Source organism: Camelus ferus, chromosome 8, assembly GCF_009834535.1.
Source record: "Camelus ferus isolate YT-003-E chromosome 8, BCGSAC_Cfer_1.0, whole genome shotgun sequence".
Taxonomy (NCBI): Eukaryota; Metazoa; Chordata; class Mammalia; order Artiodactyla; family Camelidae; genus Camelus; species Camelus ferus.
In genome coordinates, this window is record NC_045703.1 from 16037663 (window position 1) to 16050971 (window position 13309).

At 33.0% G+C, this 13309-nt stretch overlaps 1 protein-coding gene across 4 annotated transcripts in view; it reads left to right on the top strand.

The window, feature by feature from the left end:
* SENP6 (SUMO specific peptidase 6) overlaps positions 1-9858 on the top strand; it is a 106101-nt gene extending 96243 nt beyond the window's left edge. For all 4 annotated transcript variants that reach the window (XM_032484482.1, XM_032484483.1, XM_032484484.1 and 1 more), the window contains 5 exons: positions 4417-4520; positions 6085-6173; positions 7402-7470; positions 7588-7738; positions 9317-9858. In XM_032484482.1, the coding sequence (XP_032340373.1) occupies positions 4417-4520; positions 6085-6173; positions 7402-7470; positions 7588-7738; positions 9317-9526 (623 nt within the window). In that variant the 3' untranslated portion in view covers positions 9527-9858. The remainder of the gene's footprint in view (positions 1-4416; positions 4521-6084; positions 6174-7401; positions 7471-7587; positions 7739-9316) is intronic.
* Positions 9859-13309: the final 3451 nt, after the last annotated feature.

The following is a 13309-nucleotide window of genomic DNA, read 5'->3' on the forward strand; positions in this document are numbered from 1 at the left end:
TGTAAGTCATAGAAGAAATTATGTGAACTCGGAAAGACCTTATCAAAAATTGTGAATTCTGAACATACTCTTGGTATGTCTGCCATCCTGTATTATTTTAGTAAGTCAGAAAGCTGTTGCTGAACCCTTATAATATCAGTTTTGTTTGTTTGAGATACTAGGTTGCATAAAGCTGACATTAGCCCTATGATTGTTGGTCTTTTTGCCCTCTAGGGGGTATAAGATAAGAGGCAGAAGGGGGAAATTTAAGAGATAAAGCAAAAAAAAGTACATCAAAAGCCAAACAGATAAATGCAGTTGACCCTTGAATAATGTGGGGTTTAGGACTGACCGTCTGGACAGTCGAAAATCCATGTATAATTTGACAGTTGGCCCTTGGTATCATTAAACAGTTCCACATTTGCAGATTCACATCCCTGGATTCAGCCAACCTCAGATTGTGTAAATACTGTATTACATACTTATTTTTTAAAAAATCCATACGTATGTGGAACCAGTGCAGTTCAAACCTGTGTTGTTCAAGGGTCAACTGTACCACCTTTTCTAGCTCACTTCCTAGTCTATCCTCTGACAGGAAGTGAAGATAGGCAAATTAGGTAATCACCAAATTCTGATTGTAATTGTTTTCAGTTTTAGTATTTTAATATTTGAATAGAAAAAATATAAAAGAGGCAGTGAATAGCCACATTACAGATTAAATACCATTTGGGGCACTCTGAATATTAAGCCTTCAAGGCAGCATGCACTGTCTCTCATTGCCTTTAAACCAAAGTCCTGCCAGTTAGTACATGAGAAGAGGGTGGACACCATTAGTCATAAGGGAATGTAAATCAAAACCATAAAGAGATTCATAGCCACACTTGCATGGCTAGAATCAAAAAGTCAGTTACCAAAAAGTGTTGGTGAGGATGTGGGGAAATGAAAACCTTCATATATTATTAGTGGAAATGTAAAATGGTGTGGCCTGCTTTGGGAGACAAGTTTTGACAGTTCCTCAAAATGTTAAACAGAGTTACCATATAACCCAGCAGTTCCACTCCTAGATAAATACCCGAGAGATAAAAACATGTCCACACAAAAACTTGGGCATGAACATTTACAGCAACATTATTCATTACAGCAACATTATTCATAATAGCCAAAAGGTGGAAACAATCCAGATGTTCATCAGCTGATGGATAACCAAAAGGTGGTCTATCCATCTGATGGGTTATTATTAGGCCATAAAAAGAAATGAAGTAGTGATGCATGCTACAACATGGATGAAACTGGAAAACATCATGCTAAGTGAAAGTAGTCACAAAAGACCACATATTATGTGATTCCATTTGTATGAATTTCCCAAACAGGAAAATCTAGAATAAATGGCTGCTTAGGGCTGGTGGGGGTTGGGGAGACAGGAATATGGGGAGAAGGGAGTGATAGCTGAAGGATACAGAGTTCGATGTTCTTTTTGTTTTTTTGAGGTTTAAAACATTTTGAAAATGTTTTAAAATTGACTCTTGTGATGGTTGCACATATATGTGTAAGTAAATCAAAAACCACTTATATACTTTAAATGGGTGAATTGTATGGTATATGAGTTATATCTCCATAAGACATTTTTTAAGTTCCTTTTTGATCAATAATTTCATACAGTTTAATGTAAATTCAAGTTAAGAAATAACGTGCATGACTTAAAACACAGCAATGGGATAAAAATAGCCTAGGACTTCTTTCATATGTTCATATATACAAACCCCAGAAATTCCTATTGGCCCTCTCCTACAAGTTAATGTTCTAGTTGAGTAGTAACCAGTTAAATTTGAATAAATATCCTAACAAATCCTGATGGAGACCAAAGTAAAGAATATCTGCTTTATGTAGTTTGCCCGTTGAGTATGTTTATTGTATTTATTCTTCTTTTTAAAATTATAGTTTGTGAATTTGTTTTGTTTTTAGTATATGTGTAACTGTCTTATATCTTCCTTAAAGGAAATTAATTTAACTTTATTGTACATGATACACTGATATATTCCCTTCTGTTTTAATGCTTATCTTAATTCAGTGATGATAGTGTCCCACAGTTTGAAAAATGGTTCTCTAGAATGGGTGTATATTTTTCAGGAACAAGTTCTCATATCTTTTATCAGATGTTTCCAAGGGATCAGTCACCCAAAAGTACATTAGATAAGAGTGCTCTGTAGAGGATCCTTTACTGCCTCAGGGAGGATAGTTAAGCAGATCTATCCTAGATAAAATGATGACATTAAAGTTATTACAAGGAGAGCTTGTGGAAATTTTTGTGATTGTGATTAGTGTCTTAGTAACCAATTTCTATTTGGTCTGGGAGTATAGTTGACAGGATTTAAATGAGGCGTTTTAGATAGTTTTAATACGATTTTAACCATTGAACACATACAGTCATAAATATTGACTGTGATGTCGGAGGACATACTACAGTAAGTGGAGTTGTATCTTATCAAACAGATTAGGTTTTTAAGGTCAGCTGTAGGAAAATAATAATCTGTGTTATCACTGCTTTCATTTGCTGTTCCTTCAGGTGAGCACCATTTGAAATAGTTGTCTTGCTATGTATGGTACCTGAAAATGTGTATGTTTAAACTCTAGAATTACGCTTGACACCTTCAGATGATCTCACTATACAAGAAGCTCAGGAACTGGTTCTGATTGAGAAAGCAGCTGATTGAGTTAGTGCCTCAATTTACACCAGGGCTATCGTTTACTGAATGAAATAATTGAAGGAATTGACTACACTATTTAAATTATTTTTCTTCCTTTTTTTCAATGCACATGTATTTTATTTGTATAAAGTTCGTATTTATATGACAAAGTTTCTGTGTAATAGATAGGTATAGGTAGGAATAATTTGCTACTGAAATAACTTGATTGTAATGACTAACTGAATTACCACAGGATTTGAACAAAGTTTATTCAAATAAAGGTGTTTTAGCTTCAAAAAAGCATAAAAATATAGATTTTTGAAAAAGATAAATTGAAAAGGTTATTCTTTGCATAATAAAAGGATTCACCATGAGTGCTTTATTATTTTAAATAGTGTGTTTTTTTATCACAACATTTAGATTTTTTAAAATTGAAGTATAGCCAGTTATAATGTGTCAGTTTCTGATGTATAGCATAATGTCCCAGTCATGCATGTATTATATACATATATTCATTTTCATATTCTTTTTCATTAAAGGTTATTACAAGATATTGAAAATAGTTCCCTGTGCTATACAGAAGTTTTTTTTTTTAATCTATTTTTAAATACAGTGGTTAACCTTTGCATATCTCAAACTCCCAAATTTCTCTCTTCCCACCTCCTTTCCCCCAGTAACCATAAAATTGTTTACTATGTCTGCATAGATTTTTATATATGTTAAATATATCTTTTCAGGGGCACGTTTTATCTTGCCGTCTTTCCATCCCATCTTGCGTATGTTAGTATTCTTAGTGCCCTTTTAATAGCTTGTACCAAAATAAGTTTTATCCTGTCCAAAACATCTTGAAGTCATGCTTTTGAAAACTTGAAAATAGTGTGCTCTATAATAAAGCATAATATTTGTATATTTGGTATCAAAGTCCCTGACTCAGTTTTCATTATTTTCATGAAATCTTGTTTCTTCAAAATATATTATGTGATTAGCTTCTTTCAGCAAAATAATTGGTTTTTAAGGATTTAGATTCTTGAAACAAACCTTTAAAAGAATTCATTACAAATATTTCTTTTGAGTCAATTATTTTCATACTATCAGGACCTACATTGGCTTTTGTTGTTTTATTTTTATTGAAAAAAATCTATTAATAAACCAAACATGAAGGAAAAATATAGACCTGGGGAACTTGTCCATAACTACTATCTTATGATGATTATTTCCATCTTTATGTATTTTTAAAAATTATTTGTTCAAAAGCAGACCTGTTTTACTTAGTTTTAGTCATTTTTTAACTTGTATTATACAATTTTCCATATTTTTACAATTTTAATTTTTTAAATGTACAATAATTAATTTTATGTTCTATTATTTGCTAACTGTTCTTTGTTATTGAACATTTGAGTTATTTTCAGACTATTGTAGTTACTGTTATTAAAGATATCTCTAGCATACCTAGCACAACATTTATTTATATATATGTATTTAAATATATATATAAGTATTTAATAATATAATTGATACCCAGTTTTTAAATTTTAACAAGTTTCAGGGTCTGAGTAGAAATAGTTCTGTAAATGACATGTCAGTCCAGGTTTTTATTAAAAGTAACTTACTTTATATTTGTGATATATGTGAAGACAGATTTTTGTATTCATATTTAGTATAATTAATTATAAGCATTAATTTTAACATCATATACTCTTAAGTTATGTGCATGTTCTTTTTAAAAATTATATAATGTTTCTTATTGATACAGATGGCTTAAGTAAAATCAGACTAAACTATAGTGAAGAATCAGCTGAAGGTAGTAAAATGCTTGAAGATGAACTCATCGACTTCTCAGAAGATCAGGACAACCAGGTGAAAAATCTAACGCTTGACCAAAAGTTCTAATATTTTATCTAATTAATAGGTTTTATTTGGAGTCTTGTAGGCAGTTCCTTCAACCAGTAACTTACGCCTTCTGGATTTGGAACTTATCTCAAAACACAAATTCAGGTTTCAGTTCAGAAGTTGCCATGATAAAAATTATTAGTGTTGTTTTATTTTTTGTTTGAGAGTTTTTCTTTGTTTTGTTTGCTATTGTGGGTTAATGCACCTTAGAAAATTTTAATGTCAGATTAATTCTCCCACCCCAACCCAGCTCCCGCCCCCACCACCCCAGTCACACCCCTTCCCCTTTCTCTTTTAAAGCATCTGCGGACCATACTTTACCTTTGGACTGACTTAGGAGGCAAATGTTTACATTTTCGATTATGTAGTGAACAAGCATAGCAAAATTATATTATTTTTTACACTTTCTAGTGATTCTTTTTCTTTGATCTAATTTAGTGTGTATGTATCATGGCAGGAGCAGGTAATATGTAGTTAAAACTACATAGGTCAATTCTGATATTTCCTTAGAGTCACATTTGCTCTAATAAACTTTATTAACATCAAGAATAAAGTATATTTTTGAAAATATAATTTTAGTTAAACAGGGCTTTATATTGAGAGAAAAGTTTATACCATTTCTTTAACTCTGACCTTTCCTTAGTTGTTAGGATAAACTTTGAGTTTATCTAGTCGTAAAGATAACTTTGTACCATTTCTCCTTTTTACTTAATCCTCTTGTGAACAAAATACATTTTTTGTAGTGTTGGTTGGTCTACAGTGTGTGGCTGTGAGATAGTTTTTTGTTTAATACATACAGATCCATGTCTAGATTACATTCAAGATTTACAATGGTTACATATGCTCCTTTCATCATAGCAGTTATATGAACTAGTTATTCTAATTGTGTATTATTATTATTGTTGTTGTTATTGTTATTCTTACTGTTGATTATTTCATAAGGTTGCAGGAAGCTTCCCCAAAGAACAGAAAAAGTCTTGTTTGTTTTACATTCAAGATAATTTGTAGAATAAGGCACAGTATCATAAAGCCATCTTCTCTCAAGTGAAGTGGATAAATGGTTTTGTTGAGTAAAACAGTGTTTCTAAAAACCCTTTAAATGTTTTGATATGAAAAAAATTTGTGTGAAAGAATAATAAATATGTCACTCATGCCCTGTTATGAAACAGTTGTCCTAGCCAGCAAGCTAAATTTTTGTGAAAATACCTAAAATCAGATCCGTGGTGTTTGACTGGAGAAGAATCAGTCATACTATATTTAGTCTTTAAAAATTTAGATTGAGTAAATAGATGTAACAAGTTTTTTGTAGACATCTGATTGACTGTTTCTTTTCATTCAAATGCCAGTGTTGTAGCATGAGATAAATGGAATGGAGTGACATACATACATTTTCTAATGTCAGATTGCCTAAATAGAAGAAGTTGCTTTACATTTTTGTTGCAAAGATGTTTATCCTCAATAGTGCTGTTGTTAAGTTGTTAGTTATTTAGACTGTATGCTTTCAGTGCTAACAGTAGGCTGTCTTTTACAGGATGATAGCAGTGATGATGGTTTCCTTGCCGATGACAACTGCAGTTCAGAAATAGGACAGTGGCATTTAAAGCCTACCATCTGTAAACAGTAAGCATTAATTGTATATCTTGCAAACTACATGATAATTTTTATTCAGGTACCCTCTTAGAATAAAACATTAACCCCGTACTGTTTTAATTTAAACAAGTACTTAAGCAAAAGTCACAAAAAGCTTTCAGGGTCAGTGAGGAAAATTGGATCATGCCCAGTGTCCAGGGATCGAGTTGGCGAGAATGGAAATCGTTTCAGTTCTCCGTTTGCCCATTTTCCATGTGTGCGTATGTGCACAGAAAACCACTATCCCTTTTGGATATATAGTGAGTTGAAGCAGGAAAAGACAAAAAAACTGTCATTTCAATTCACATCTGTAACACAGGAATTGGAGTTTACACTGATTCTGTAGCTACTGTGTGAAGGCTGTGGAGTGACTCAAGGCAGTCCTAAGGGACAGGTTCCAGATGGGAACCCTGAGTGTGAGTGAGTCTATTTTGGTTCTCAGATGTACATATTCAGAGGATTTTCAGGGTCTCCAGACTTCTTAGGTGATAAAATAGTACCTATTCCTAGACTTCATCTCTTGACTTTTTGTAGGAAATGTTGGCTGAAACTCCATTAACAGCATTTGAAATGCAAACTTCATTTATAAAGGAAAAATATAAAGACCTAGAGCAGTTAAAAGATTTTTCTCCAGGTCTCATAAAATTTTAGCCAGGAAGAACCTAGATTTTTAACCATTCTAGGACTTTTTGCACTACATTATACTTCCTCGCTTACTTGGGTTTACAACAAAGTTTGAAGATTGAGTGTTATTTATATTGAGTGTTCAAAAGTGGAAGCTTGCCCAAAACACTGGACTCTAAACTAATTCTTTTATGTGAAGATTACCTGTTTTGTTGTCTAAAATAGATTTTAGTTGAAAATGGAGTTATTTTTCTTCTACTTTTTACCTGGTCCCCACTTTTGGTAATTTGGAGTATAGGGATGTTCAAATTTTCAGAATTGTTTTGGCTTTCTACTAAATTTTGTGATATATTTAGAAACTAACTATGAAACATCAGTGAAATATATTCATCACTTAGATATGGTTAGATTAATATTCTATAATTCAGTATTTAATATAACCATGTATAGTTAATTATTATTAGGTTGTTTATGCATAAAAGATTTATTTTCCTCCCAGGTTTTACTGAGGCAGGTTTTAAATTTTATGGTTAATGCACAGCTTTCTATGCCTTTTAAACATAAAGTATTAATATTCATCATTTCTACCCTGCAGACCTTGCATCCTACTGATGGACTCACTCAGAGGCCCTTCTCGGTCAAATGTTGTAAAAATTCTAAGAGAGTAAGTTAAAAGCTGTGCCTGTACTTTATTCTGGTGGGAATGAGAAACTATGTATATTTGTGTGTGTGTGTGTGTGTGTGTGTGTGTATGCATATTACTGTATACCTATCATTGCAGGTATTTAGAGGTGGAATGGGAAGTTAAAAAAGGAAGCAAAAGAAGTTTTTCCAAAGATGTTATGAAAGGCTCTAATCCAAAAGTACCCCAGCAAAACAACTTCAGTGATTGTGGTGTTTACATATTGCAGTATGTAGAGAGCTTTTTTGAGGTGAGTTTAAGTTTGTTGGATCTCATTTAATAAATAATAAAATGGTGTGTTTGACCTTATGTTAGTGTAAAAAACACAACAAGCAAATAATTTGAAGAGATTGAAAACTGTCATTTTAAGAATTATTTCAGGGAGTAAAAACTCTTAAGAGTATTTTTAAGTCATAAGAAAAGACTGTATACTCCATCAAATCCAGGGCTTGTTGACCTCATTCCTTACCACTGATCAGTTATTCGTCTCCACTGCCTCTTTCCACCTTAAGAAATTTCTCCCATGTTGGGCTATCTCTTACCCTTTTTTTCCTCCCCTTCACAGATATATTTCTGGACAACATTTATATTCACTGTCTTCCTTTCCACAAATCCCACTTGCTTCTTAGATCTGCCTTAACCCTCACCCTTATGTTGAAATTGTTCCTGACTCCCAGCTCCATTTGACAGTATTGATCATTCCTTCCTCATAACGCTCTCTTCCTTTGCCTTCTGAGATGCAGTACGAGGCATACATCTCAGACATTCTTTACAGTTATCTCAACTGCTTCTTCCTCATCTGCATCCATTGTGCTAGAAGTCCTATGAATTCTGTCACTTAATGTCAGATATATTCGGTTCTTTACCCCTGCTACTGCTTTCTAAGTCCAGGTTCTAGTGTCACTGTTCCAAACTGCTGCACCAACATCTAACTAGGCCTTTTGAGTTGTATTTTTCAATTCTTTTCCCAGGACCCAAATCGAATCAGGCCACCTCTCTTCTTTAAATCTTATAGTGGTTTTCTGTTGCCCTTTAGTTAAGACCAGGATCCTTCATGTAGCCTGCATGGTCTAACTACCGTCCAAGCTTCTAGCCTCATTTCTACCATTCTTACTCTTTAGTGTTCTACATACCAGCTACCTGAATGTCAGTCAGCTTCCCATACTGTGTCATGTTCTCTCTTGCCTCCAGCCCTTGATACATATTTCCTTACCTGGAATACTCTTCCCTGTTGCTTCCATCATTCCTTATTTGGCCAACTCCATTCTTCAGGTCTTAGCATAAACATCACTTCTTCTTGGAATTGTGTTCAGCCCTCAGATATGTATTCCCATAGGACTGTCTGCTTCCCGCATCTTAATACTTGTCATAGTCATTGTTTTAATTGTTGAGTTGTCTGTCTGTCTACACTGGGGTCAGCAGACCTTTTCCTAATGGGCCAGGCAGTAAATATTTTAGGCTTTGTAGCCACACAGTCTCTACTCTTAGTTCTGCTATTACGGCATTTGAAAGCATCCACAGACAGCATGTAAATGAGTTAGTGACTGTGCTCCAGTAAGGCTTTATTTACAAAAACAGGCAGTAGGCAGAATTTGGCCTACTAGCTGTAGTTTGCTGACTCCTGATCTAGACTCTGAGATCTGAAGGTAGAAACTGTCTTGCATCTCCAGTGCCTAGCACAATGCCTGGCACGTGATAATGAGTAAGATGAGTAAATACTTATTAAATGTTATTGATTTTATTCATTTTAACTCTGGAATGCTTTTGTGATTGAAACTAAAATATTATTATAATTTTCTAATGTACATTTAATATTTTTATTTCCAAGAATCCAATTCTTAGTTTTGAACTACCTATGAATTTGGCAAACTGGTTTCCTCCTCCAAGAATGAGAACAAAAAGAGAAGAAATACGAAACATAATTCTGAAGCTGCAGGAAGATCAGAGCAAAGAGAAGAAGAAGCATAAGGACACTTACTCAACAGAAACGTCTTTAGGCGAGGGAACAGAACAATATGTCAATAGCATCTCAGATTGACCACTTCTGATGCTTGTCAGTATTGCCTTCAGAAACTGAGTGACTTTCAACTTTGGGTATAGACAGTAAAGAACTGAAGTGCTCTCTACTCAGAGTGATTTGGAAATGTTAATGCTTGTATAAATGTCATATAATTAATTTCCAATGGAGTATGTATTAAGTAAAAGTCTGTAAATATGTTAATGAGGCCAATTTTTCCAGCATTTATAATTATTTTTTTCACTTGTTAGGAAGCTTTTGTTATGTATTTTCTGTTAATAGTACTTAAAACTGCAACTTCTAAACACAAAATAAATAAAAAGAAAATATTTATAGGAGGAAATGATTAATTTGATATTCTTTAGTGAAATTGTATTCAATCTTCAGTGGGTATGATATATTTCATGGGAATATTCGAGTAGCAATGATAGTCTTTTGACCTTTGCATTTGTTCTAAAATAACTTGAAATATGAAACTAAGATTAAATCAAAGGCATTTTGAATAAGAAAGACATCTTCATATGCTTGTGTAGCAGAAAAAAAATAACAGCTTTTTAATTCATACACTACATTGTACTTAGAGAACTGGGCCCCCAAATGTAATAAATATTTATAATTTTATTCAAATATTTAAGAAGGAGTATTTAGAGCAATTCAAAGAAAAATAACTGAATTATACTAGCTAAATAATAACTATACTTTATCATACATTATTGTCAAGTACATTTCTGAAGATGTCAAAGGCTCAGGTTAAAACTATTTTGGTAAATACAGCTTCAGTTTCAAATATCCCATGTTACCTTTCCCTATTATAGCTTAAAGTATCTTCAACCTGTGTGATATAGTTAACTGAGAAACATTTTTAACCTGTGAACACAGGAATTTAAATAGGAATTTACTATTTTTTGTAATGACTTTTGCTATTTTTTCATTGCTTATTTTGTTCTTGTTATTTTGATAAACAAATTATCAGACTTTTTGCACCTGAGTTTTTTAGTGTAAATTATTTTTACAAGCGAAAGTAGTCTTTAGTCAGTTGCATAATACAGAAAAAAAATCTCCTACCTTGAATTCCCCTTTAAAATAATAAAATGTGATGGTTTTGATGACAAATTTGGAACTCATGTAGGAATATTGCACATATCTGCCAAAACTATTATTTTCAAATGAAATGTTACACATTTCTTTCGAATTAACTTTGAGACTTGAAATTATATATTTTAAAAATCTTTTTTTTGTTGTTAAATAATTTAAAGTGCACATATAACAAACATATTTGAAAATAAACAGAAGACCATTTTAAATATAATTATTTTTTAATCTTGCCATTTTCTGGCATTGCAACCAACATTTTAGGCTATTTTCCTGGATTTAATTAAGTCCATGGATGTGTTTGGCGTGGATTGGAGGTGTTGTTAACAACAACCAAAAAAAAAAAAAAACATATTTAGACACACTCATTAAGGAAAACATTAAAATGTAAGCTTAAGGAATATCACCATTAGTGGTTATTGATTATGGATTTGTTACTTTGAACCATCTTTTTTTATTTATAAGTTACATTATTTCTTTTTTAGGAATACCCTAGAGCTCTTAACTCAGGTATGAAAAACACAAGAGTTTAGTTTTATTTTTTACTGAATATGGACCAAAAAATGGATTTTTTTTAAAACCTGATAGCAGAAAACAAAATTGGCATATTTAAATTTTTTTTACTGTACTGTATTTTATCAGAAGGTGAAAGTACTGAAAAAAACTATTCTAAAATGCTTACTTGTTTTTGTTTTAATTTCTATTGGTTACATTTTGCACTCTCAATTTTCTATAAGATAAAAAGATAACCTGTCCCTTGGGCCAATTCAGTCAGTCACGTTTTGACATGAGAAATATAGATATGTCTGTCAACTGTCTAGAGACAGAATATCCAGCTATTTGATCATATTTCTCCCACCCCATGTAAAATTCTTTTTTTAAAAGTTATGCTGATGACTTTGCAATATATATTTGAATCTTTGGAGACAGCCAGTGTGAGCTCCAAAATCAGACTTGAGAATCTCTGGTGTATATGCACATTTACTTGACAATTGTGTTCTCTGGTACTTCTATACGTAGTTTGAAGTGGGTATCAACCTTTTAAATGTATTATGAGTACTTAGAAGTTGTGAAACAGAATTTTAAAGTTTAGAGGTTTGTTACTAGGTGCTGACACTGCATGACGCGTATCTGGTGTCTTAACTAATTAGATAGATCTGCTGTATTTGTTTTCTTGTTGGATAGAATAACAGTTAATCATTTTTAGAGGAGTTTTAGATTACTTGCCATGAAATTTGTATGTGTCTTAGCTCTTGCTAGTTTAGGAACAAAGGTGGTATGTAGCTGGTCCTTTTCCTTTGATGTTGCTAAGACAGCTGAAAACTTAATGATATTATTTCAAGTTCACATAAACCTAGGTCAAGCATAGTAACCTGTGCCTAAACTATTAGTCAATTAAATGTAGGAGGTTTTATTTGAAAGGAAGAAATAATTATCTAAGTTATATATTGTTTCAAGTTAACAAAATGAATTCCATATTTTTTCTTTAAAAAAACTATGATCTCTGAAGACTGTAAGATAAAAAGAATAACAGTTTTAATTTCCCAGAAATTAAAAAAATTGTACTTAAAGTCTCAGACAATTCACTGAATAGGAATAATAAAGAATATATTTTAATATATAACATATGGTCAAGAGTTGGTGGAGTAAAACTACTGGGATATAGCAACAGAAGGGATAACTCGGTTAGAAGAAACAACCCTTAAGAGGAGGAGGGTAGTGCGGGGCTGTGTATCTAGAAGAGGAACAGATTAAAATGTTGCTCTGTAGATTGCATTCAGGACATAAGGAGGAGGGAGAGATTATGTGGGGAGGATACGTCAGGCTGTCTAGCCAAGTGACCCTGAATGGATAGTGAACCAGTAAGACAACAGAATTCACAGAGGCAAGACCAGACTGTATTAGGGAATGTAATCTACTAAAGAATGTTCTAGAACAGTCAGCAAGACTTTCTGGTACACTTGTCGTTTTCCTACTCCCAGGAAGAAGAAGAAAAGTTACGAAAACTGCTCTTCTAAACTTAAATTTAACCATAGAGGAAGAATTGATCAAGTGGAAGAAATGTGTACTTTGTGGGAAAATAATCTTACCATCTAAATTCTGATAAGCCAGATCAAGGAATAATGGTAGAGTGCCCTAAACGGCTGTTAGGGGAATCAGAGTGCAGTGTACTCAGAGGAAAATACATAGACTCATGGCCTGAAAGAGAAAGAAAGACTTGAAAGCTTGGAGGTCTTTACTGTCTTTATCACAGATAACAGTTAAGTTGTACTTACCGCAAAAGATGACAGTGAGGAGCGTATTATCCAAACCAAGGATTTTCTAGAAACAGTGCTTCAGAATCATCTGGGGAGCTTTTCAAAATATGCATAACTAGGGCCTCAACCCCACTGGTGCCATATATTTTCAGATAATTCCTCAAGTAATTCTATTATGCACCTCCCACTAATTTAAAAAGGATCAATATATGTCCCTGGCAGCTTTCAAATTGCTGGTGCCAAAGGTAATAAGGCTTGTCTCCATTTTCATCTCTCAGATGCTTTAAGATACCACTTTATCTCACTCCCCTGACTAACACCTGATAGGTGTAGTTATTAAATTGCTATTACTAAACTTCTCAGAATTATATAGAAAATTTTTAAAGTACTCAAAGGTTGGAGACTGGCAGATACCTTGTTTTTCAAAAGACAGAAAGTAGATTCTGCAAATTAG